General features: G+C 38.6%; 1 protein-coding gene and 1 long non-coding RNA gene across 4 annotated transcripts in view; one reads left to right on the plus strand and one right to left on the minus strand.

Moving 5' to 3' along the window:
* LOC132131973 (uncharacterized) overlaps positions 1–24,826 on the minus strand; it is a 125,474-nt gene extending 100,648 nt beyond the window's left edge. For 2 of the 3 annotated variants that reach the window (XM_059544173.1, XM_059544174.1), the window contains exons 1-8: positions 24,768–24,826; positions 24,527–24,615; positions 23,994–24,332; positions 23,683–23,916; positions 22,276–22,596; positions 21,995–22,204; positions 21,810–21,900; positions 21,675–21,728 (exon numbers count right to left, since the gene is read on the minus strand). In XM_059544173.1, coding sequence (XP_059400156.1) covers positions 21,701–21,728; positions 21,810–21,900; positions 21,995–22,204; positions 22,276–22,596; positions 23,683–23,916; positions 23,994–24,332; positions 24,527–24,572 — 1,269 coding nt within the window. In that variant the 5' untranslated portion in view covers positions 24,573–24,615; positions 24,768–24,826 and the 3' untranslated portion in view covers positions 21,675–21,700. Of the gene's footprint in view, positions 1–21,260; positions 21,568–21,674; positions 21,729–21,809; positions 21,901–21,994; positions 22,205–22,275; positions 22,597–23,682; positions 23,917–23,993; positions 24,333–24,526; positions 24,616–24,767 lie in introns of those variants that run through there. The other variant, XM_059544171.1, reaches the window with a different exon arrangement.
* LOC132131975 (uncharacterized) overlaps positions 13,716–27,176 on the plus strand; it is a 243,516-nt gene continuing 230,055 nt past the window's right edge. The window contains exons 1-2 of the long non-coding RNA XR_009428981.1: positions 13,716–14,027; positions 14,060–14,243. This is a non-coding gene — a long non-coding RNA (uncharacterized LOC132131975). The remainder of the gene's footprint in view (positions 14,028–14,059; positions 14,244–27,176) is intronic.

A 27,176-nucleotide genomic window follows, 5' to 3' on the forward strand; every position in this document is an offset into this window, starting at 1 on the left:
ACACAGTCTGGTTCGTAGAATCCAGTCATAAAAACGGAATGCCTAACGCGGACGGAATATGCCACATTTTGGATGACTAAATCAAAAGTAGGTCAGTACACTTGAATCAAAACATTGATAGCAGTGATAAGAAAAATCATGCTTCTGAATGACAGATCCTAATGCCGTCATGTAGAGGAAGAAGAGAAGTTGTCCAAGTACTGAGCCTTGAGGAACCCCAGTAGCAAGTTGTTGTGACTTAGAAACATCACCCCTCCAGACATCCTGAAGGATATATCAGAGAGGTAGGACTTAAACCACTTGAGTGCGGTTCCAGAGATGCCCATCTTTCTGAGAGTGGACAGGAGAATCTGGTGATTAACTGTGTCAAAAGCAGCAGACAGGTCCAACAAGATGAGTACTGAGGATTCTGAAGCTGCTCTTGCCAGTCACAGGGCAGGGCAAGATTTTTTTGAAGCCAGATTGGTTTCTGTCCAGGAGGTTGTTCTGTACAAGGAATACGGAGAGCTGGTTGAACACAGCTCGCTCAAGTGTCTTTGCAATGAATGGAAGAAGGGATATCACGAGCTGTGTCACGAGCCTGCCTAAATGCTGAGGGAAATGTTCAAGAGTGAAGAGAGGAGTTGATAATGTGAGTAAGTGAAGGTATGACTGAAGAAGAAATCACTTGAAGGAGGTGAGTGGGGATCGGATCACGTGGACAAGTAGTAGGATGATTGGACAGGATAAGTGTGGAAACGTCCATCTCTTAGAGTGGATAGGAGGAGAGAGAGTGTGCATTGGTCGTTTGTTAAGTTATCCTCACTATGCGGTGTGGAGAATTGGTCACTGATGGTTCTCGTCTTATTTGTGAAGAAACTGCAAAGTTGTCAGCTGCAAGAGTTTATGGAGAAGGAGGTGGATTAAGAAGAGAAGAGAAAGTTTTGAAGAGTGTCCGAGCGTTTTGATTTCACAAGTGACAGCGGTGTACCAGCTCTAATGCCATGCTGAAAGTGAGCAAAACATGCTAACTGTTCTGCCTTTGGCTGCACAAATGAGCACAGGAACACTATTTAGATTTCCAGCTGAATATGAGTGAGTGAATGGCAGTATATTCAAAAATATCTTTTAAAGCATTTTTGTTTTATTATTTGAAATTAGTTTCATGAATTTATAAATACAGTGGGTACAGAAAGTATTCAGACCCCCTTAAATTTTTCACTCTTTGATACAGTATATTGCAGCCATTCGCTAATATGCTTTTTCCTCAATGTACACAAAGTACCCCATATTGACAGAAAAACACAGAATGGTTTACATTTTTGCACATTTATTAAAAAAGAAAAACTGAAATATCACAGGTCTCTCCAGAGATGCTCAATTGGGTTTAAGTCAGGGCTCTAGCTGGGCCATTCAAGAACAGTCACATAGTTATTGTGAACCCACTCCTTCGTTATTTTAGCGGTGTGCTTAGGGTCATTGTCTTGTTGGAAGGTGAAACTTCAGCCCAGTCGGAGGTCCTGAGCACTCTGGAGAAGGTTTTCATCCAGGATATCCCTGTACTTGGCCGCATTCATCTTTCCTGTCCCTGCAGCTGAAAAACACCCCTACAGCATGATGCTGCCATCACCATGCTTCACTGTTGTGACTGTATTGTACAGGTGATGAGCAGTGCCTGGTTTTGATTTTACACATACTGCTTAGAATAAAGGCCAAAAAGTAATATCTTGGTTTCATCAAACCAGAGTCCTTCAGGTGTTTTTTTGCAAACTCCATGCAGGCTTTCATGTGTCTTGCACTGAGGAGAGGCTTCCATCGGACCACTCTGCCATAAAGCTCTGACTGGTGGAGGGCTGCAGTGATGTTGACTTTCAACAACTTTTTCCCATCTTCCGACTGCATCCCTGGAGCTCGGCCACAGTGATTTTTGGGTTCTTCTTTACCTCTCACACCAAGGCTCTTCTCCCCCGATAGCTCAGTTTGGCCGGACGGCCAGCTCTAGGAAGGGTTCTGGTCGTCCCAAACGTCTTCCATTTAAGGATTATGGAGGCCACTGTCCTCTTAGGAACATTAAGTGCAGCAGAATTTTTTTTTTGTAACCTTGGCCAATTCTGTGTCTGAGCTCTTCAGGCAGTTCCTTTGACCTAATTTGCTCTTACATGCACTGTGAGCTGCAAGGTCTTATATAGACAGGTGTGTGGCTTTCCTAATCAAGTCCAATCAATATAATGAAACACAGCTGGACTCAAATGAAGGTGTAGAACCATCTCAAGGATGATCAGAAGAAATGGACAGCACCTGAGTTAAATATATGTGTGTCACAGCAAAGGGTCTGAATACTTAGGACCATGTGATATTTCAGTTTTTCTTTTTTAATAAATCTGCAAAAATGTCAACAATTCTGTGTCTTATGTCAATATGGGGTGCTGTGTGTACATTAATGAGGAAAAAAATAAAGTATTTTAGCAAATGGCTGCAATATAAAAAAAGTCAAAATTTTAAGGGGCTCTGAATACTTTCCGTATCCACTGTAAATTTTTATTTGGCACCACCTGACAGTCCCACCACATGATATTTCATAACCTAAGATAAACTTGCTTCGTCATAATTTTTTTGACTGTAACTACATTATTGACTGTAATTTTCTGTTTTGTTTTTCCATTTAAATTGTTTTTCCAAATCTACACAGTGAGGCAGGTTTGTAATAGTACTGTAATTCTTTCAGATCCATTATCCTTAAAACTATTAAAGGGTTAGTTCACCCAAAAATGAAAATTAGCTTGTGTTTTACTTTATTCTAGTGATAGGCCTTATTGGAAGATGTTACGTTTGTTAAATTGGGATCAGATTAAACTGTGTGAGGTAAAATAAGTGTTTGAAAAAGATGAGACAACAACAAAAGTAGTATGAATAAATAAAGTTTATTTACAATATTCACAATGAATTTAAAACAACACAATTAAACTAGAAATCCTAGGCGGTTAAAAGCACAGAGTCTTTCAGTTCCATACCCTTTAAACAGTCTTTTAGAAATCCAGCGTGTTGTAAGTTCCAAGGTAAAAGTGTCCACCGGTGTATATACAGTCCAAAGAAGTAATGGCATGTTCTTTAAAAGCAACTCCTCAATCCAGCTGATTTAGTGATTTGGTCTGATTGTTTGTCATGCTGCATGCTTTATACTGATCTAGTTCCTTATTCCTGTCATGTGACTGATCACATGACAGGCTGACTCATTTACATTTAAAGACACACATTAAAATGAATAAGATGAATGAAATGGCTAAGACAACATGTAAAACAATTAAAACTCTAATATATAGATATAAAACCATCTTAATATATATTGAGCAGTAAAAACATGTCTTTGTGTGACAGTATCAGATAGTCCAGCCCCCACCCTTTGTCTATGACTCTCGAGGTTAAGGCCTAGCCCGTTAAATGAACTCTTGATGAAAGTGATATAATGATTTTCAAAACAGTATGAGATCAACAAATGTATTTCTGTAAACATGTTCAGCTCACAAGTCTGAAGTAGTGAGTTAGATATTGGTGCAATTCCAGTGGTTGTCTAGTAGGCAAATATCAGTTCCTTGAATTTGATGCGAGTGGCTTTTGTTATCCAGTGCAAACTGATAAAGAGAAGTGTGACATGAGTGTTCTTCTGCTCTTTGAAGACCACTCTGCTGCTGCATTCTGGATCAGTTGCAGAGGCTTGATAGTACATACCAGAAAGCCTGCCAACACAGTATTACATTATTCCAGTCTGAAGAGAAAAAGAGCTTGTACAAGGAGTTGTGTGGCCTGCTTGGATAGGAAGGGTCTAATCTTCATAATGTTGTATAAGGCAAATCTGCAAGACTGGGCCATTGTAACAATATTGTCTGTGAAGCTTTACTGAGAATCAATCATAACTCCAAGGTTCCTGGCTGTCTTTGAAGGAGTTACGGTTGATGAACCTAGCGCCTATTTGGCGCCTAAACTCTGGAATAACCTACCTAACATTGTTCGGGAGGCAGACACACTCTTGCAGTTTAAATCTAGATTAAAGACCCATCTCTTTAACCTGGCTTACACATAACATACTAATATGCTTTTAATATCCAAATACGTTAAAGGATTTTTAGGCTGCATTAATTAGGTAAACCGGAACCGGGAACACTTCCCATAACAACCTATGTACTTGCTACATCATTAGAAGAATGGCATCTACACTAATATTTGTCTGTTTCTCTCTTATTCCGAGGTCACCGTAGCCACCAGATCCAGTCTGTATCCAGATCAGAGGGTCACTGCAGTCACCCAGATCCAGTACGTATCCAGACCAGATGGTGGATTGGCACCTAGAGAGGACCTCTACAGCCCTGAAAGACAACGGAGACCAGGACAACTAGAGCTCCAGATACAGATCCCCTGTAAAGACCTTGTCTCAGAGGACCGCCAGGACAAGACCACAGGAAACAGATGATTCTTCTGCACAATCTGACTTTGCTGCAGCCTGGAATTGAACTACTGGTTTCGTCTGGTCAGAGGAGAACTGGCCCCCCAACTGAGCCTGGTTTCTCCCAAGGTTTTTTTCTCCATTCTGTCGCCGATGGAGTTTCGGTTCCTTGGCGCTGTCGCCTCTGGCTTGCTTAGTTGGGGTCACTTCATCTACAGCGATATCGTTGACTTGATTGCAAATAAATGCACAGATACTATTTAACTGAACCGAGATGACATCACTGAATTCAATGATGAACTGCCTTTAACTATTATTTTGCATTATTGACACACTGTTTTCCTAATGAATGTTGTTCAGTTGCTTTGACGCAATGTATTTTGTTTAAAGCGCTATATAAATAAAGGTGACTTGACTTGACTGTATAGAGATGTTGTGATGAAGTGCAGGGTTGGCTGAGACCACGAACAGTTCTGTCTTAGCAAGAATGAGTTGAAGGTGATGGTGCTTCATCCAGCCAGAAATATCTGTCAGCCAGGCTGCCATGCGAACAGCTTCCATTGGATCATCTGGTTGGAATGAGAGGTAAAGTTGAGTGTCATTAGAATAGCAGTGATAGGAAAAGCCATGCTTCTGAATAACAGACCGATATGATGACATGCAGACAGAGAAGAGAAATGTTCCAAGCACTTGTCATCATTCTGCCTGCTTTAAATCAGACACAGATGAAGTAATTTGGTAATATCACATTTATTTGAATGATTTCTATAATTTATTAGAATTATATAGTGAGAGAGAGCGAGCAAGAGAGAGAGATGAAAGTTGCGTGTTGCGTAGAATTTTGGACAAAGAAGAGAGGAGAAAGTTTTGAAACAGATCAATTGTTAATCTTGTTGTGGTAGTATGTTGTTTTAGCAGTGGAGACATTTGCAGAGAAGGAAGAGAGGAGTGACTGGTTTGTGCTTCTTCCTCTCTGCAGCCCTGAGCCTACAGCGATGTTCACGGAGAACAACCAGGGGGTCGAGGGGGAGGTGCATGCTGATCTGGATGAAAGGGGGAAAAAGTTGTCTAAGCAAGATGTTAGAGTGAAGAAAAGAGTGTCAGTGTTAATGTCCAGTGCTGAAATTTTATTTTCTTTTTAAAATCAGGCTCTTTAACATTGAATACAGTAGTTTAATCAGATCATACGCCTGTATGTCATCATAAGAAGGGTGTCTGGAGGAAGGGTGAAGAAGCTCTTAGCCTAAGTTGCTTGAAGTCCAGTGTTAAGTTTCCACAGTCTGTGATGATTTGGGGTGCAATGTCATGTGCTGGTGTTGGTCCATTGTATTTTTTGAAGTCACTGCACCATTTACCAAGAAATTTTGGAGCACTTCCTGCTTCCTTCTGCTGACCAGTTTTTTAAAGATGCTGATTTCATTTTCCAGCAAGATTTTGCACATACCCACAGTGCCAAAAACACCAAAAGTTGGTTAAATGACCATGGTGTTGATGTGCTTGACTGGCCAGCAAACTCACCAGACCTGAACCCCAGAGAGAATCTATGAGGTATTGTCAAGAAGAAAATGAGAAATAACAGTCCAGAAAGAGATGAGATGCAGATGAGCTGAAGGCCACTGTCAAAGAAACCTGGGCTTCCACACCACCTCAGCAGTGCCACAAACTGATCACCTCCATGCCACACCGAATTGAGGCAGTAATAAAAGCAAAAGGATCACCTACCAAGTATTGAGTACATGTACAGCAACTGAACATACTTCCCAGAAGGCCAACAATTCAGTAAAAAATATTATTATTATTTTTTTATTATTGGTCTTATGAAGTATTCTAATTTGTTGAGAATTTATGGGTTTTTGTTAAATGTGAGCCAAAATAATCACAATTAAAATAACCAAAGACATAAACTACTTTAGTCTGTGTGCATTGAATTTATTTAATATAAGAGTTTCACAATTTGATTTGAATTACTGAAATAAATGAACTTTTCCATGACATTCTGATTTATTGAGATGCACATGTATTGTTGCAATACACTGTGTGAAAGTCAGAAACATGCTTCTTGCTTAAAGCTATCTAGTGTATCGGTAAATTTCACCACTAAAGTTTTTTATTCAAGCAGTAACAATGTTATTTGGGTAAGTGCAACATGCTTGTTGCTTAATATTCAGGTTTAGGCCATTAACCTTTGGGTATTGACCATATGCTTGTAGCTTAATCTTTTCAGGTAAAGATTGCTTGTAAAGATAAGCACCTCTTGCTGCGACTCTCCTCTTGTAAGGGCCATGTTGCCCCAGCCTCTGCAATTTCAGAAGGACATGCTTCTCCTTTTAGATTTGTCATAAGTTTGTGGTTACAAGGGTTGTCAAAAGTTTGTTGTTTTATTACTGCCCCCAACCTGCTAATTCATGACAGGCTGGGTGGATGGACTGGGAGTTTTTGCCCAGAACAGAACAGTATGGCGGTAAATCAGTAGCTAAACTCGAGAGTTTGAAAATCTGAATATAAGAACTTGTCATATTAATATTTGTGCACAACGTCAAGTCGGCACTTACAACCTCTCAGATCTGGCAGTACAAATTCTAGTGCTTTGACTTTTGCTACTCCTTTTGCGGTATTCCCGTTGGTTTAAAGATAAAGTGCTAGGATTTGAACTTATACTGCCAGATCTGAGAGGTTGTATGTCATTTTATTTTTGTGAACGGCATTCTACACATTTGTAACATTTGTGATTTGATCATTGTCTGTGTGTGCAAATTGAAAGATTCAGCTTTTCACATCAGAGCTGTGAGTGTAAATTTCAATTTACAAATAAAAATTGTAATATAAGTTCTCACATTCAGATCAACAAGCTCTCGAGTTTTACTACTGTATTACCTTCATAGAACAGAACCATAATGCCAATCCACACTGTATGCAAAGTGTTAAAGGGTTGAGTTAGTTCACCCAAAAATGAAAATAAACATCGAGTCGTATAAAAAATTGTAGCTCTATCAGTCAGCGAGTGTTGCAGTTGAATAGTCCACAAGTCGTAAAGTAAAGCTTGGACATTCATAATAAAACATGCCACAGATGGTTCCGGAGGATGAATAAAGGCCCCCTGTTTCTTTTGATTCCACTAAGTGGCAGTATACTGAGAAAAAAATAATTTAATTGATATCTCTTTCTAAACCAAATTTATTTAAATTTTACTGAATGGAGATAATGGTGTCTCAGAGCTTTCATTTACGTCTCCATTTTTTATTTCTGAAAGAATTGGGCATGCCTGAATTTAAGTGTGCCCTACCCACATACACTGGAGAAAAATTATAAAAATTATATCAATTTACAGAAAACCCTCTGAATTTTAACACAGTGGTGGACTATTGCACATATTATATTGTATATAGTCACAATTTTATGATAAACACATAAAAAGTAACTGCAACTGCAACTGATGAATGCAGCTGCGTGAATTTGTGCTTATTGGCCATGCCTCCTCAACTTTGGAACCTCAAGACTCAGGTTCTGAATGGACTAGAGTCATGATCGACATGTCTATGGATTACTATGATCATCAGCTTTCTTGACGTAGGACGTAGCAATATGTGATGACATCATCAACATTCGCAGCTAACAAGGATAATCCAAACTAAGAGTAATAAAAGTTTTTGGCTGCATTGCATGTTTTGATCTGCACATCTGAGACATATTACAGTGTCATTTTGCCATGCATGCATGCAGATAGGTATAAATAGTCTAATTTTGAAGAAAACAACCAAAATAATTAGCTGATATACCATTTGGGGCTAGTAGCTACAAATGGAAGTAGTGATCAGAGCAGGAATATGACTCATGTGCTTGCTTGTTCAGAGGAGTCATTTCCATCTTTATGATTCTGTTGGTAATTATGTTAATGTAATGTACATAATTGGTAAAATAAATATTACATATTAATATTCTGGAGAGTGAGAGCTTTCATTAAAAGATTTTAACTCTTTAATTGCCAAGTTCATAAATTATGTCACTGATTTGGGGGAAAAACACACAAAATGACTTATTTTCAATATAAAAGTAATTGTGGCTGGATCGTTTTTTTTACTTTTTATAACAGTCTTGGGCATGTCAAAGATTAGTAGCAACATTGGCTTTAATGCATTGTTAGTTTTTGTGCAGCATTAGATTTAAATTTTTTCTCCCTCATTTACTGTTCGTGGCTGTTTTTGCCCCATTGACTTCCATTATAACAATTTTTTTTGAATGCAAAGCCATGACACCATATAAACATGCATTCTTGATTGTTTGTGGTTTTCCCTTTTGGGAAAAGGTAAAATTTGTTATTTTTACAGTTGATCACTAGGTGGGACCATTAACCCTTTAGAAAGGCCTGTGCAAAAAAGGCTTAGTTTCTGGCTTGTATATGGAGTTATATGGAGTATAACAGCAAATTATAGTGTTTGTGTGTGTGTGAGATTCTTGATTGTTGGTGGTTTTCCATGTTGGAAATAGGTAACATTTGTTATTTTTACAATTGATCACTAGGTGGGACTATTAACCCTTTAGATAGGCCTGTGCAAAAAAGCTTAGTTTCTGACTATTATATGAAGCTATATGGAGTATAACAGCATATTATATTGTGTGTGTGTATGTGTGTGTGTGTGTGTGTGTGAGAAAGAGAGAGAGAGAGAGAGTGTCAGACCTTTGCACACTTACCTTGATGTATTTGAGAAAATCAAAATGTACACCTCAGCTCTCAGAACTACATGGAGAAACAAAAGTGTATTTATGCACCTGCTGCCTTTTAATGGTGGTGAAAGTATTCGGTTGTTAAGTGATGACTTAAGAAGCGCTGTTTCCGGGTCCAGGCCTCAACTCGCTTCATTTGAGAATTCGACCTCAGCAGCCGTTTATGAGCACTGTTTATTCATATTAATAATTTAAGCCAAACGCTTTCAAACTTACGGTATACACTACAGTCTCCGTGCTCACAGCATCCCAAACACAAATAATTTTTATATATTTTTTTAATATTTATATTTTCATTGTCTGGCTATCTGGGACTTCGGCATGGAGTTAAAGGTTAAGATTATAACTTTTTCGCTAGTATTCTATCACATTGTGAGTTTATATTAGCACCTTTTGTTGTTTTCTCGTGGTAACTGATAGAGCATTTGGACACGGAAGTGCTGCTACGTGATGTCAGACTTAACAAGCTAATAGACTAAACAAAAGCAAAGTACGTGGATTTAAACACTTGCATGCCATCGTGCTGGTCATTTAATGGTGAGAAGAGCAGAAAGCAACACGAGAAAGGGCTTGATTTGTACTAAAGTTTTAGAAATTATTATGCAGCTTGACCCCTCCAGCGAGCTGCAGCTTATTTGAAGTTGGTATTGCATTTTGGTTCATAATACATTATTTTCATAAATTTGATGCAAAGTAGATTTTTTTTACAGGATTTTAAGGTTTTAAACTGGCTTTACCATCAAGAAAAGACGAGCATTTCACAAATAGGCCATCCGTACTTTTCACCATCAAAAGGCAGCAGGTGCATAAACACATATTTGGATTTTTTCAGATACATCAAGGTATGTGCACAAAGGTCTCTCTCACACCCTCTCTCTCTCTCTCTCTCTCTCTCTCTCTCACACACACACACTATAATTTGATATTATACTCCATATAACTCCATATACAAGCCAGAAACTAAGCCTTTTTTTGCTCAGGCCTATCTAAAGGGTTAATGGTCCCACCTAGTGATCAACTGTAAAAATAACAAATTTTACCTCTTCCCAAAAGGGAAAACCACAAACAATCAAGAATGCATGATTATATGGTGTCATGGCTTTGCAATCAAAAAATGTCGTAAAATGGAAGTCAATGGGGAAAAAACAGCCACAAACAGTAAATGAGGGAGAAACATTTTTAATCTAATGCTGCACAAAAACTAACAATGCATCAAAGCGAATCTTGTTACTAATCTTTGACATGCCCAAGACTGTGATAAAAGGTTAAAAAATATCCAGTCCACAATCACTTTTTATATTGAAAATATGTAATTTTGTGTGTTTTTTTTCCCAAATCAGTGACATCATTTATGAACTTGGTAATTAAAGAGTTAAAATCTTGGATTTTTTTTTTAAACATTTGGTAGTTTTTATCAGGACTGAGGTTGATTAATAGATTTATGCAAAAAAAAAATAAAAAAAATATTTATCTGATACATTTTTACAGCAGTTTAATTTAGTGGATGTTTTCATCCACGAACATAACGAAAGGGTAGTGAATTTGCCCACAGTGTACCGTTGAGTTTTTGAAAAATTTCAAGCATTTTCCCAAAATATGGGTCAAAATAAGATTTGTCACCAAAAATCATTCCACTACCTCAAACACAGAGAATTTTGTGGCCAAAATAAGACTTAACTTTACCCCCTAGTGGATGAAAACGTCCCCAACAACTCATAAGGGTTAATGAAGAGGCATGAGAGAGATATCTATAGAAAGCCTGACATGTCTACTTTTAAACTTTCTAAACAAGTGCTGCTGAAAACAAATATTCTGTGATAAAGTTATCCATGTGAAAACAATGCAATGTCCGTTTTGCACGTCTCCCTTCATTATCTTCTAATGCGACCACGCCCCCCTTCATTATCTTCTAATGCGACCACGGCCCCGCGCTGAACGCTCTTTTCAGATTCTAATGTTTCAAACTGAAGCGCACGGCTTGAATATGCCCTCACAACAGAAGACAACGTAGAGAGACTGTTCTTCAAGTTCTTTTTATTTTACTGTTTGCTTTGCGATGAGAGGAAAAGATGTGATGTGGTTGAGGATTTGAGATTTGGATTTCCTCAGAAAAAAAAAGAATTGAAGCACCTTATTCAGCAGAGATCATAAACATGAGTAAGTCTCTTTTTATTTGTTTATATACTTGTACTAGTTTTCACATAACGTGTAAACATTTTTTGTAGAATTAAGATTGTTAAAAGGATTTCTGAAGGATTGTGTGACTGGAGTAATGATGCAAAAAATTCAGTTTGAAAGTCAGCTTTGATTGTTCCTAATAAACTGTTTAATTACACTCGTTTGTTTTCTGTAAGTGAGTAAACAAGATGATTTTCACATAATTTAGAAAGGAAAATTCTAGGCTAAAAGCTCCAGTTCTCAAAAGTCCCGGGAACCAATGTTTTGTATAAGTTTTATTGCCTTATTCAAGTGATTTAAAAATTTTTGTTTTTCACTAACCATGCATAACAATTTTTTTTTTTCTCAAAAACACAATCATGTACATGCATGCTGCTCACATATTATTATAGCCCAGTATGTGCTGATTACAGTGAGATTAGACTTTAGCCATTTAGATGTGTATAAGAAAATGAAAAAAGCACAAATGTCAGGGCATGAAAAAAACTTCTCCAGTCCCCAAAAATACCCTTAGACTCCAGAAGGTTAAATCGGTGAAATGAGGAGTATCGCTCAGTTCACCTACAACACAGGGGCGCCCCCAAGGGGTGGCCACGGCCACCACTGAACAAACTCTGGCCACCCCTGTGGCCACCCCTAGGATGATTTTCAGTGTGTAACCTACTATAAATTTAAATGCAGAATGTAAATTCATAATAGTTTAAGAAGTGGGGGAAAAAATAAATAAAAATGCAGCACATGCTGCAGCCACCAAAAAAGATCGCAGATTGGCAGCACCGGAGTAGTCCTCCCCCCCTCGCCATCCCCCGTCCAAACAAATCACAGAGTGTGCACATACGTCTAGATGGTCTAGACTGGTTCGCATACGCATTTGTAGTGCGTTCTTTCACTGGAAATTTAGAATTATCACATTTTTCAAGATATGGGGCAGAAAATGTATAGATCTATATAGTTTTTTATAATTTCATATAGTTATTATCACACGAAGAGTTACATTTTTCTCTAAAAGTCAGCATTATTACAAGTGTGAAATTGCTTTTATACAACAGTTCTCAATGTTTTATTTTTAAAATATCAGAACATTATTTATTAATTTATAACTGCAGGCTAAAGTTACCATGTCCCACAGAGCTGCATTAAACAGTGTGTAAAAACATCTCAATGGCACTTCAGATGCAGCTTCTGTTTTCTATGCATTGCAAAGATCATTTTTGTTGATACTGATTGCATTTGCTTGGTAACAGCCCAAATGCAAGTATTTGACCTAAAAGATGGTGCACACTTCTAGAAAAAATGGCGTAAATGTAAAAATAAAAAAATCAGGAGTCATCTGTCAGCACAATTAGAAATAAGATATCAGCACAATTAAAGTGACATTATTGTCTATTTATCGTTATCGATAAAATCCCAGAAATACCAGGGATACCATTTTTTTGTCAGTATTGGAAACCCTTAATTATTTTCTCTTTATTTTGATGTGCCACCCCAAGATTTACTGTGGCCTCATCTGGCCACCCCTTTTAAAATTTTCTGGGGGCGCCATTGCTACAACAGTGCTGAAAGTGGGGATTTCTTCACCCAAGATCAGACTGATTTATTTAGGTACCATTTATATGGGCTGCTAATCAGAGATTACTTCATCAGAAAATGCATACCCTCTACTAACAACAAAAATGATGGTTTCTTCACTAAAATCAGGTTAGTTTCTTATTGTACGATTTAAATACATTATAGCACTGAAAACTTTATACTGCTTGTAGGAAGCCACATTCAAGCTATAGTTTTTGTAGTGTTGATAAATGTAATATCATAGCTGATAAATGCAATAGCCCTTTAAGGGTGATGTTACATGGGAAGGTGGGTGTGGCTGGGGTGCAGCAGAGTGCAGGATTGCACGAGTGTAGGCAAGAGGGAGAAGGAAATAAAATGAGGAACACGTTCGGTTAAATCCAGTCTGCATTGTGTCAGTTATTGACAAATCTACATGGTGTCAGAAGAGGTCGAACATGGCACAAGGTCTCCGCCGTATTGATCAGCTCATTTTCGAAGAGCACATTGCTGACAACTGGAGCAAATTCGAAAAAGAATGGTGCATATATTGCAATGCTGGTCTATCAGACAAATCGGAAAAGGTGCAGGCATACACTCTGCTGAATTTAGCGGGCCCCAACGCGGTGGAGAAATCCGAGGCTTTCACGTTTGCAGAGGGAGAGGACAGAGAAGATCCCAAAGTATTACTGAAAAAGTTTGCAGAACTCTGCTTGCCTACAAAGAACATTATAATGAACAGACACGTCTTCAACACGACTAATCAAAAACCTGGTGAGTCCATTCAGTCGTATGTTTCCACCTTAAAGTTACTCGCAAAAAAATGCGACTTTAGAACTTTAAAGGTGCCATGTGCAAAAATTGAGGTAAAAATATACAAAAAATGACTTACACGCATCAAAAGTATGAGAAGAAATAAGGGCGATGATGTCATTAAAAAAATTTCAAGTTATAGTGCTGCAGAGATATCAACCTTAATTAGCAGTAGCATTACTAGCCCCGGCCCGACAGGTGTCGTAATACCAGTTTCGGCCATGGGAGGCGGTATGCGGGCAACATAACCACAAGCCAACCTGCAATACACTAATAACTCGCACGGCTTGTGGGCGTACCTGAACCTGATGTCAATCATGTGGAAAGTACAGCCCACTACTTCATTTCAGTTCAGGGAAGAGAGCGGAAGGATGACTTAAGCCCTTGGCAAGAGACCACCACCCGCTACAGGGAAACAACCGCGCTCGGAATCACAAATCAAATCCGATAAGAAAAGGAGCCGAACCAGAGTAAACATCGGCACTGCTTTCAATCGCTGGAGACAACTGATGGACCTGAAAGAAATGAGGTTCGACACCGAACTTGCAACATTTCTTTTGGATTGGTAAGTTAGATGCTGTTAGTATTTCGCTAGAAGTTTGTTTTATATGTTTGTGTATTTTTTTTTCGGGAAGTTATAACATAGAAATGTATCGACGGCTGTTCTATAAATGTGCTAATGTTAGCGATGGCTAACCGTAGCTGCGTTTGATAATTAGCTAGCTATAACTTACCCATTTTTTTATATCATAAGTAACCTGCTCTGTCTAGTCTGTTGGTCTCCGTGTCCTCTTTGCTTCGTGGTTTTTCTGTACGTGAGAAAATTGATGTGTGGCGTGAAAGCGTGTGAAAAGAGTCAACTGCGTGTGTCTCACGGTGAATGCTTGAGAGTTGGCAGCTCTGGTTACATTGGTTGGCGCTAGCTTGGTCAACATCAGCTGTCTGATGTTGACCAATGATGTTGACAGAATGCTGTCTGTCAAATTAATTTAATTCAAATAATGTGTATATACAACTCAATGTAATATGAACAAAACGAATATGAACATATTCACTGGTAAAGGTGAAGGGGAGTAGCTTGAAGATGTCATGTTTCAAAATCACTTGACATCACCCAACGTTCCTCTGGAGGCAAAACGTCCTCTTATAGCAGCGGTTCTCAATTCCAGTCCTCGCGCCCCACTGCTCTGCATATTTTGCACGTTTCTCTTTGTTAACACACATGATTCAGATAATCAGCTCGTTAGAAATGAACTCCGTGCATGAACTAATTTTCAAATGTTCATTGCTCCCTACTCTCTGAGCAGGGGAAATCTGTTGAAGTTTACCTCACATCGAAACATTCATTCACTGATTTGTGCTGTGCAGCGTCTTTAAACATGGACAACTGTGACATCATATACCTCTGTAAATCAATACAATTTAAATTCACGTCTTGCACACTTCAATGCACTTTGATTGGAACATATAGCTACGTTCACTTCGAACTGGAATCATGGCTGAATATCCTGTGATGTCCACTTCGCAGGGCACTTATGTTCGAATAGAACAAATGTCTGAAGCGCTAAGAGAAACGTTCAAAATGAGCAGAGCAGTGGGGCGCGAGGACTGCAATTGAGAACCGCTGTCTTATAGGCTTCAGCTATGCTCTAGGGTTGTTGTGAAGGTAGGGGCGGAGCATAGAGACTGCCGTTTCTCGTTTGTTACTCTAGAGTAGACCAATTCACTTTATTGAGGCATATTGCCCCCATCTGGTATGGAATGTGGAGTATGACTTGATTTTTTTGCCAGATATGACAGATGGCACCTTTAAATGACGAGCTTATCCGTGACCGCATAGTTTGCGGGATTGAAAGTGACGGCGTACGGAAACAGCTGCTCCGCGAAAAAAACCTGACGTTGGACTCAGTTGCAGTTAATATATGCCTGTTATATGAGCAATCTGAAAAGAGCACAAAAGAACTGAAACACGAGACTGAAGTATGTGCAATACAAGAGCGCTGCATCAATTGCAACAGATATCACGTCCCTGATAAACTCAAGTGCTCTGCTTTCAATAAACAGTGCAACAACTGTGGAAAATGGAACCATTTTGCAAAATGCTGTAGATCAGCTCCATCATACAAAACTGCACCACAGTCACAAACTCGTGATTACCATCCTAAACGAACTACTGCACAATTCAGAAACTATAAGCCTAATCGGGTGAATGAATTAGGCACGAATCTGGATGCCCCTGAGGACACCTTCTATTGTGAGACAGTGGATGATGTTTCGCAGAAAGGTGAAATATTCAAATATTCGCACCCTCAGCTCACATACACACTACTGAAAAAGTCAATCTCATTGAATATGGTGGGCAAACCATCAATACTGAGGGCACAATGATACTAGATTGTGAACAAGGCCAACTAAAATTCCATGTGGTAAATCGCAATGTTAGACCACTATTAGGATTGCAAGACAGTATAGCCATGGGTCTGATACAGTTAGGACCACATGTGCATGCTGTACAAAACCAAGAACCAGAGGTACAAGAGTTCAGTGATCTGTTTGACACCACAGTGCTTGGCAAACTGCCTGTTGTTTATCACATGCGATTAGACATGTCAATAGCGCCCTCTGTCTGTGCACCTAAGAAAGTGCCCATAGCAATGAAGGGGAAAGTCATGGCAGAGCTTGAGAGAATGACTACATTGGGTGTAATCACCCCTGAAACCAAAGCCACTGAATGGGTGTCTGCCATGGTCGCTGCCAAAAAGAAAGATGGCTCTGTAAGAATCTGCATAGATCCAGTGCATCTCAACAAGGCACTCCTAAGGCCCCACCATCCACTGAAAACCATTGAGCAGGTCATTGCTGACATGCCGGGTGCCAAGGTTTTCAGTATTCTCGACGCAAAAAGCGGATTTTGGCAAATCCCCTTGGACGAGGCATCCTCGAAGCTGACCACATTCATGACGCCTTTTGGCATGTACAGATTCCTGCGCATGCCTTACGGAATTTCCACTGGCAGTGAAGTGTTCCAGCGATCCATGGAGCAGCTCTTTGATGCACAACCATGGCAAATTGTGGTAGATGACATACTAGTCTGGGGCTGCACACTACAGGAACATGATGAGCAACTGAAACAGGTACTCCACAAAATCCACGGCTGTAACATGAAATTAAACCCTGACAAGTGCAAATTTCGTGTCACCTCAGTTTCTTACATAGGCCATCTCCTGACTGCTCATGGCGTCGAACCCGACCCCAACAAGAACACAGCTATTCGCCAAATGCCAAAACCTGAGGACAAACAGGCCTTACAACGGTTTCTTGGTATGACCAACTACTTATCGAAATTCATTCCACAATATAGTGATGTTACAGGCCCTTTACGTGAACTGTTGAAGCAGGATGTGGAATGGTCGTGGCATGAGCTGCAGGATGCCGCTTTCCAAAAGCTGAAGGACGCTGTATCCAGTCCCCCAGTTCTGCAATACTTTGATGTCACCAAACCTGTCATCCTTTCAGCTGACGCATCCCAACATGGACTGGGTGCTGTGTGTCTTCAGCAGGGCGCTCCTGTTGCATTTGCTTCACGCGCCCTAACGCCAACTGAATCTCGGTATGCCCAAATCGAGAAAGAAATGTTGGCATTAGTATTTGCAACTAAGAAGTTCCACGACTTCATCTATGGTCGACCTGTCACCGTGGAAACAGATCACCAGCCCCTCATCACAATCTTAAAAAAGCCGTTACACACTGCCTCACCACGTCTTCAAAGTATGATGCTCAAGCTCCAACGTTACAGTCTCAACGTGATTTATAAACGGGGCAAGGAACTCTTTGTCGCTGATGCCCTGTCACGTGCTCATCTCCCCTCCACTGACCCTCCCCTTTCGGATGACCTGCTAGAGGTTATGACACTTCAAGTTCTCTCATCACAGCGGACAGAGGAACTCAGAACTGTTGTAAAATCTGATCCCACATGCCAAAGACTTGTTAACATGATAATGCATGGCTGGCCGAACTCCTTCAAAGAGCTCTCACATGACCTCCGCCCATTCTTTTCCATGAGAGAGGAATTTGTTGTTGATGATGGACTGATTTTTCGAGGACAGAGACTCCTGATACCACCATCGCTACAAAGTTACTACGTGACTCAGCTACATCAAGGCCATCCAGGTCTGGCGGCCACAAAACGCAGGGCAAAAGAAACAATGTACTGGCCCACGATGCATGATGATATCGAGAGAGCAATCTCTCGTTGTGCTCCTTGTAACGCACTTAGACCCCATCAATCACATGAACCGATGCAACCACACAATGTTCCTGATCTTCCTTGGATGTTCACTGCGGCTGACATATTTGAATGGCATGGAAAAATGCATTTGGTTCTAGTGGACTCATTCTCTGGTTGGTTCGAGCTTGACCACCTACCTGACATGAGAAGTGTCACTGTAATTGCAAAACTTAAGAGACACTTTGCTGTCCACGGCATTCCTCAGACGCTCATGACAGACAATGCACGGCAGTTTGTATGTAGTGAATTTTCTGGTTTTGCACGTGCATGGGACTTTGAGCACATTCGGAGTATCCCATATTACCCACAATCCAACGGGCTTGCAGAACGTGCAGTGCGATCCGCCAAGCATTTGCTAGAGAAATGCCATAGAGAGCACAGTGACATTCAGGCTGCTTTACTCCACCTGCGTAACCTTTCACGCGCTGACCTGCCATCACCTGCCAAACTGCTCCTCTCTAGACGGACGAGAACTTTTCTTCCTGAGCTGAAAGACAGACTGATGCCCTCTGTATGCAGCAACGTCCAGGCAGCTCTTACCAGGAGGAGAAAGGAAAGCAAAGCATACTATGACCGCAATGCCCATACCCTTCCACCCCTACAACAGGGTCAGACAGTAAGGATGCAGACGGCTCGCGGTTTCGACAAACTGGCAGTTGTACAGGGCCATGCTGCTCAACCTAACAGCTATGTGGTGACCTCTCAGGGCAGACAAATCGACGTCTGCTCCTCTGTGTTCAAGAGTCTGCGCCCACTGATTGTTCAGAAGATGATTACAGGCCACTTCCACCAGTGTCACCTCTTACAAACCTCTTGTCATCTACAGTATCACCATCTCAGAGCGAAGCACCTGCCACTGGTGTTGTCGCTGAAACTGCCCAACCTGTAGTGACTCGTTCAGGGAGAGTTAGCCATCCTAACCCACGTTATCATGACTATGTAACTGGCTAAATATGCCCGTCACAGTTATTACAGTGTTACATGTTATACTGTTTATTCATATGTTCAGTTGGTGAGTGTTAGCTTAAGGGAAGGGATGTAGTGTTGATAAATGTTATATCATAGCTGATAAATGCTATAGCCCTTTAAGGGTGATGTTACATGGGAAGGTGGGTGTGGTTGGGGTGCACCAGAGTGCAGGATTGCACGAGTGTAGGCAAGAGGGAGAAGGAAATAAAACGAGGAACACGTTCGATTAAATCCAGTCTGCATTGTGTAAGTTATTGACAGATCTACAGTTTTATCTGATTTTGATCAGAAACTGGTTATGAGACAGACGCATAAGATTGATTACTGGGTCTGCTTACAAGAAATGTTTAAAATCATGCCACCATTCTAAATTACTGCTAGAACTGCATAAAGTAGGAAAACTATTATCGTCTTGGTCATGTGTTTGTGGCTAGCATGTCAAGGTCTCTGGGGATCACCTCATGCACTGCTGCAGGGATGCTTGGAAGGGACCCCCACCTCTCTGTGGTTGCTGGAGGTATTATGATTCTGTCTGCTGAGTTGTTAAGCAGTAAGTGTTGGCTTGGTGATCTCTTTGTAGTCATAACTCTGGCTTGAGTCATGAGTCAGTAGAACCTTTGTTGTCTAGTTGCTTTCGGCTCTGGTGCAGTAGGTTGTCTGCAGCCCTGGGTAGATGGGTGGTCCTCACATCGCCTGGCCAGTCCTTTTTGGCGTCTAGGCAGTTAGACTGAGTATCTGCAACATTTAGGCAAACTCATGTTAAGAGTAAGGGTGAGAGACTAGGATGCTAGGCTTGTATACATACAGTCAAAGTGTAGATTAATTGCATTGATCTAATTATAATCTATAAGGCCTAGATGCTGTAGAAAGAGGACCAACACTCAAATTTACCTTTATATAAAACTGTAATGTCATTTCTTTGTCAGAAACAGTTTAAACAATACTGCAATTTTGTGATTTCTTTACTAAAACTATTTCTTTACTACTATTTCTTTACTACTATTACTACTATTTCTTTACTAACATTTACTAAAGCAGTTTTGTACAGTTTGGACTGCTGAGCTGAGGTTTCTTCTTCAGGAAAGACTTACACTTTAATACTGAAATTAGGGTTTCTTCGCTAAAATCTGATTAACCTTACACTGATACCATTAAGCATGAAATACATAAAGACTCTTTCAGTCATAATAGTGGTACAAATTCAAGCACCTACTTTATCTGCATTTAAACAAGCTAGCAAATAGGGACGCAAATGAGTCACGCCCTATTCTAACCTGGACTATCAAGAACACACTTTTAGGTTGACAGTGTTTTAAGCTCATAACATCAGTTTCTTAGTTAAAACACACCTTTGTAAAAATTGCATAAGGATACTTAATGTATCAATTCATAAGTCTAATTTTGATACTTGCACGTCTCGCCTGTTTGAGTCCTTTTGCACTTTAGGGCTCAAGTTGGTCTTTGCTGAAGTGAGTTGATGAAAAGACCAGTTCAAATCAGAAGATATTGATGAATGGAAAGTCAAGGCCGACAGCCTGGCGCAAGCTTAGGGTGGGTTTTAAGGCACTTAGCTCAGCATCTTCTATTGGAATTCCTGAATCTAAAAGAAAATGCCCTGATCTGGTGATCAGTAATCTACAGTATATAGGGGACGATGTCACACCCTCAGGATTTGAGTGAGCCAATGAGGAATGGTACCTTTTGGAGAGAAGTTTTACAACTCTTTGTTTCTAGTATGGTGTATTACATATGAAATTAGATTGAACGGTTCAAGAGAAGAATCTTTAAGATTCTTATAAAACTAATGTGTTGCATAGGCATCAACATATAATATACACTCTCATTTAGAGCATGAAAATACAAACTCATAGATACCAAACATCATATAGATGAGGTTATATTAACTAGTGATCCATCATAAGCATGTATAAAACATATAAAATACACAAAACACAATGTACAAGGACAATAACAGCATACACAATTAGTTGCATTGTAGTTAGTTGCATTGTGGGGGAAGGGTCCATAGACCCTTTGGTTAGATGAGGAGGCGTTAGATATAACAAATAGTTGTGTGTCTGATTGGTCCAAATGCTACACCCTGCTTAAAGTTCTGACATATCTGAATAAACTAAAACAGGAAACAGAATTGCTTGGGCCCTTTATACTATAACAAATCCTTTATAACCATTTTGTCTGCTTATTAAACTGTTTTATTGATTATTCTGTGCATCATTGTGGTTATAGTTCATCCATTGTATCATAAAATAACGTGTGCACCTACACAGAAATAAAGAAATCATAAGATATTATACACAGAACACAAAAGCTGCACCACTTTATTAAATGATATTAAAGGATATTTTAAGAAAAAGTTCATTTTTACAATTATTTTTTCCAGAAAAATATTTAGCTGAACACTAGACTATAGTTTTGTTTTGTTTTAGATTTGCTTGATTATGCAGACTGGACAATGAATGATGTGTCACTGTCTATGACATCACTGTGTCACTGATGTAGCTGCTGACAGTTCAGACTGTTGCTAGGTGATGATGTCACAATGGAAGAACACAATGGCATCACTCCAGCGGCTCTGACAGAGAGCAGATGTACAGATGTAGAACATCAGATTCTGAGACAGACAAATACAAACACATTAAATACATTGAAACCAATCTTGCTGCCATTGTATCTTATATATCAACGTAGATTAAATATGATATATACATAATTTTTTACCTTCACTTTTGTTTTCAGCTTAGTTTTTAATTGAGATGAATTCTGATGAAAAACCTTTTGAATCATAATGGACACTCTTATAACCTGATTTCATTTAATTATTTATCATGCAATTATACAGTATATTTTACTCACCACATCCACAGAGCTGCTATTATGAGAAACTGGGGTAAAAACACCAGCAGAGTGACTGTATAATGTCTGAACGCTGTGCTGTCCACTGGATCTTCACAACACAAAGAATCATGACTATCAGAGAAACCACCTGAACTCATCAAACATTTCACACTGAAGCACATGTATCATTAGAGATGTGTTACCTCCTACAGCACAGGAATACTGGTGAAGCTCTTCATCGCTGACTGAGTCCAGGTACAGCTTGTTGTCTTTAGTGAATCCATCTGTTATCTGTCGTCTGTTCTTGTACCAGATGTAAGTATGTTTGTCATCCAGAGTGCATTTAGTTGAACAGATTAATATCACTTCCTGTCCCTCCGAAACAACAGATGGGCTGCTTTTCACCTGTGTATCTGAAAGAAAAAGAAGCCTATTAGAAAGTATGCAGGAAACCTTTTGAACAATCAGTATATCAATCAGTTACCTGTCACAGTAAGAATGACTCCAGGTGATCCAGAGTATTTTTCTGAGTCAGTGGTGAACCTGAATCGATATTCTCCAGAGTCACTGATCTTGAGCTCTTTGATTCTCAGTTTGTTCTCCACATACTCCACACGACCAGCAAACTGATGCTCCTCACTCAGATCCTTGAAGCCACCAGACTGAACGTAATGCCAGAATGTTTTATTTACAGTATGACCAGAGGGATGTGTGTATGTGCTGGAAATGTCTACTGTTGAGCTGACCAAAGCACAGACTCTTCTAGAGGAGTAAGTCACACCCCAGCAGTCACTCTTAGAAATGCCTGAAAGAGACACAGATTACTGCTGTGAAAATTACAATTAAGGTCTGTTCATGTCAAGAAGAAATGTTTGCCATAAAAATAAAAATGATTTTTAATCGGAGACAGGTTATGATCCTTTTGTCACCCATCGCACTACAAAGTAAAATGTCCCACCAATAAGAATTGCTGTTTTTGTCACATAAACGGCTTCATATAACTACAATTTGATGCCAGTCATGCACAGACTATTGTACTGGGCCTAAGCAAATACCCACATCTGTGGCCATGGCCACTTGAGAGAGAGTGTACATGAGACAGGAAGTAGGTGGACAAGTCCGTCCCAAGTAGGAAAAAAACTAAGTGCCTTTAACGCACACTAAAATAAATCCACACATCCCGAGTGGTGTTTCAGATTAAGCTGATTCCCAACATTAATTCATTTCAGGAACTCATGTGCCTTGAAATCACTAGAATGAGGAAAACTTTTCAGTGCAAGTTATTCTGATTAGACATTACATATAATTCGGTAAGGAAAAAATAATAATTGCACATTTTATTGGTTTGGCGATGAATATGTGTAGTTTGTAAAACATTTACTGCTTTTTCAACGCTTCTTTAGAAGCATCACAATTACTAAATTGTAATCTGTATTTACATATGGACGCATTGTACACATTTTTAAGTGAAAAGTATTTGAATAAAAATGTGTAAATAAACCTATGTAAAATGCACAACACTGATGTAACAGTGATGCAACACTGATGATTATCCCATTGTGTAATCAAAACGGGGCATTTGAACACTTGGGCAAATTACATGAAAGACGTAACTAGTGCTCAGGTGCAAAGACTGCAAGTGTGGGTACTGGGACAGGCCTCTTGTCTTAAGTGCCATAGTATGTCCTCACAGTCTTCATCTGAGTATGTATTTATGTGACAAAATGGGACTTGAACAAAAAAATCCCATGCAGAAATCGCGCATAATTTTCATGACGAATATTAGTCTTGGTATGAAAATACCTTTAAATGTGTCCACATATACTCATGTATGAACAAACACTGATATTATATTAGTGCTCTTTAAATGAAAATATTAAGTGTCACTCACACACAGGAGAGGAGGACATCCTAAAGTCGGGAGTAAGAGAACATGAGTAACTGGCACCAGCTTCAGGTGAAACTTCAATGCTCCTGGAATGATTAAGATCTTCTTTATATTGTCCATATTTTTTCCAGTAGTACTTCTGAGGACTGGACGTCAAATCACAGGAAGTCTCACAGGTCAGTTCTATTCTCTGATCTCTCGGGTCTGTAGATTCAGGATTCATCCTCACCTGCAGGCCTGAATATAGAATAAACATTAATAAAGCATGTCAAATGAAAACAGTTGAAGTGTTCAGAATCTGGACTCAGTTTCACCTGTGACTGTTAGACTGACGGCCGCTGAGCTGAGAATTTTAACTCCATTCTCCATGAACATGAGCTGATATTCTCCAGAGTCTCTCTCTCTCACGTCTGATATTGTGAGTTCTGCTTCGTATTTACTAATGACCGGCTTCACCCGTCCTGAGTAATCTGAGTCTAAAGTCAAATCTTCAGGTTCATTGTTTTTTCTCCAGTTTGTTCTTTGTTTCTCACTGAACCAGAACGCAGTTTTGGTGTGGATGTTGTCATAAGAGCACTTCAACTGCACATTGGTTTCCCTCAGAGCACAAATATTTTCACAGATCACAGAGATGCGGTTCAATGTTAGAGAGCCTGATTTTATTTTATTTTTTTTTAAAGGGAAAGAAAAGAAAACAAATAAACAATGAGACCGAAATGTTTGCTCTGAAGACAAACCAGTTGAGTCACCGTGAGAGCAGTGAGGGAGCACTCTTTCTTGTGGAAATATATTTAGTCTGTGTTAGAATTTTGATAAATTCATATCGATCCATTAACAGTAATCTTACCTGAAAAGTGTAGAAGTAGAATCAGTGACGTGAATCTGAGGTCCATGCTTTAACTTTCAAAATAATTCACTTGTTTGTCAAGATTAATACTGACAATAATAAAACACAAATTAATTTCATATCATTTAATCAATAGCTCCAATAATTAAAGTGATACTTAGTTTAGTAAATGTTCATTTGACATGTCTCTTAAAATAAAAGTAAACTAGTCATTTACATTAAAAATATCACATATACTTACATGAATCAGATTTATCCTGCGTTCAAGGAAGAGCTTTTACAGAAGTGGTGTTCATTTTTTATATTTAGAAGGCAATCACATGATCTTATTTCCTATCTTTTACACAATTTTTGTTGGCCAATGGTGGTTTGCCAATCGTTGAGTCAATGATGAATTATGAAATCCTGTACAAAACATTTCAGATATGCAGAAATAAATTTGTTGATTTCATACGGTTTTCATAAGTTAATTTAATGACTCTAACTATATGTAACTGATGTAACTATAACAATAAAAAAAATCAATTTCTCTGATATTTGAAGTGATTTATTGACCATCACAAACAGTCATAAGTGTCGCAAGGGTCCTCTCTATGATGTGAATATTTTAATTGTGAAGCACTTTTGATTATTTTATTTTTTTAAAGATTTAGCAGTAAAGGATAGAGCAATGCCAGTTTGTCTGCTTATTAAATTGTTTTATTGATTTTTCTGTGCATTATTATGGTGGTTACAGTTCATCCATTGAAATATAAAATAATAATAAAAAACAAAGACAAATACACTCTCCCTTGTGTTAAGCTTCAGTTTCACAGCTCGTCAGGCATTCACATGTGGATATATACACACTTACAAAAATAACAGAATATAGATAAACAACAATCAAAACACAATATGTAAATCACAATTAATAATATTTAAAATCATTCAAGCAGTTTTTTTTAGTTTGTTTTAACAGCAAATACAGCAGCAATGTTGGACCTCATACTGACACCTAGAGGCAAGGATGAAGCATTATATTAAAAAATGAATGTTTTTTTGGTTGTGATCGTTTTGAATCAGATTGATCCTTGAACCAATTCACTCACAAATGAATCCTCACTGACTTGCCAGTAGTAATTGTGATAATTAATGATTCAGTATATAAAATATTAATATATTTTTCTATTAATGTATCTACTGAATCAATTATATAGTCTGGATGTTATATTACAAAACCAAACAAATCCAAATTATTTTAATCCAAAACTAAAGGATGTTATAACTGTGATGTCACTACGCTCTTCCTCTTTTATTTTTGTTCGGACATCCAGCAGCCAATCACCATCAGACACAGGTGGGGTGGGCCAATTATACAGCGTGTGGGAGTACAGAGCCTCCACTTTGGCAAGGTCATCTGCTGTGCTGTCTTTTTCCACTTCCTGGGTGCCACTTCCTGCGGTGATGTATTTTGAATGAAAAGGAGATGGACATCTGAATGTCAGGATATGAGCGGAGCTCGCAGGAAGTGTGGTATATGAACAGGACAAGTGAAACCACAAGCAAGTGCAGACACAGGAACACAATTATCAGCCACAGGTGCAATGTCCCTGAAGGCCGACATGTACATACCCGCATGAACCGTATATCTATTTATATATATATATAATATGAATAGAATATTGTTTTAACAAAATATTACAATCTCAATTAAACTAAAATTTAAATCAGATATTAATATTTTATTTAGCCTTTTTTTCAACATTTTGGTTTAACATTTGTATGAACACAAAAGTTACATTACTGAGAGAAAAAAAGAGAAAGTTTTCAAAAAAGGGTTGCCATTGATATTATTAGTGAAAATTAAGTACATAATTTTAATAAAATGTAAGTGAATTATATTTTAACAAAATAATAATATCTAAATAAAATATTGTAATTTTTTTACAAAATAGTATTATTATTAATATTAATATGATGATTATTATTATTATTATTTTCATTTTCAACATTTTGGTTGTCGATTTTTATAAACATTAAATAACACATGAAAATAATTCCAGACATTATTAACAATGCTAGCAATGTTAATATTAAGAAATAAATACTTTAATTGAGATTAATAAAAAATAAAATGAATAAAAATTGTCAAAATTATATTTAAATAAAAAAAACATTTATTATTTGAGTAAATAATAAATGTAAATAATAAATGTAAATATTAATATTACATTTTGTATTGTTTTAAGAATTTGGTTTTCCATTTATAAACAAATATGTTACATTCTATTTAACAAAATATTAAAATTAAGATTTTAATAAAAGCCTGGAACGAGGATCCCTCTAGCAAGCATGCGTCCACATTCACCACATATCAGCAAATGAATAACCCAGAGAACATCCCTCAACGCCTGGTGCTTTCATGATCAAATCTGCACATTTGCTAATATTGCATAATGGCATGCAATCAGAGATCAGACACACAGCAGAAGGGGAAGTGTATGACATGATTTATGCCAGTTATGATAGATATACATCCTTGATAATTAGTTTTCATTGAGCACCCTGCACCATGAGGATAGTTGTTTATGACTACGTGGGTTGCTAAGCAACAGTTTTGAAATGAAGCTGATCAAGAGGGAGATGCCAAAAGGCCAAATGACTAAAGCAA

Source organism: Carassius carassius, chromosome 48 (genome assembly GCF_963082965.1).
Source record: "Carassius carassius chromosome 48, fCarCar2.1, whole genome shotgun sequence".
NCBI classification, from domain to species: domain Eukaryota; kingdom Metazoa; phylum Chordata; class Actinopteri; order Cypriniformes; family Cyprinidae; genus Carassius; species Carassius carassius.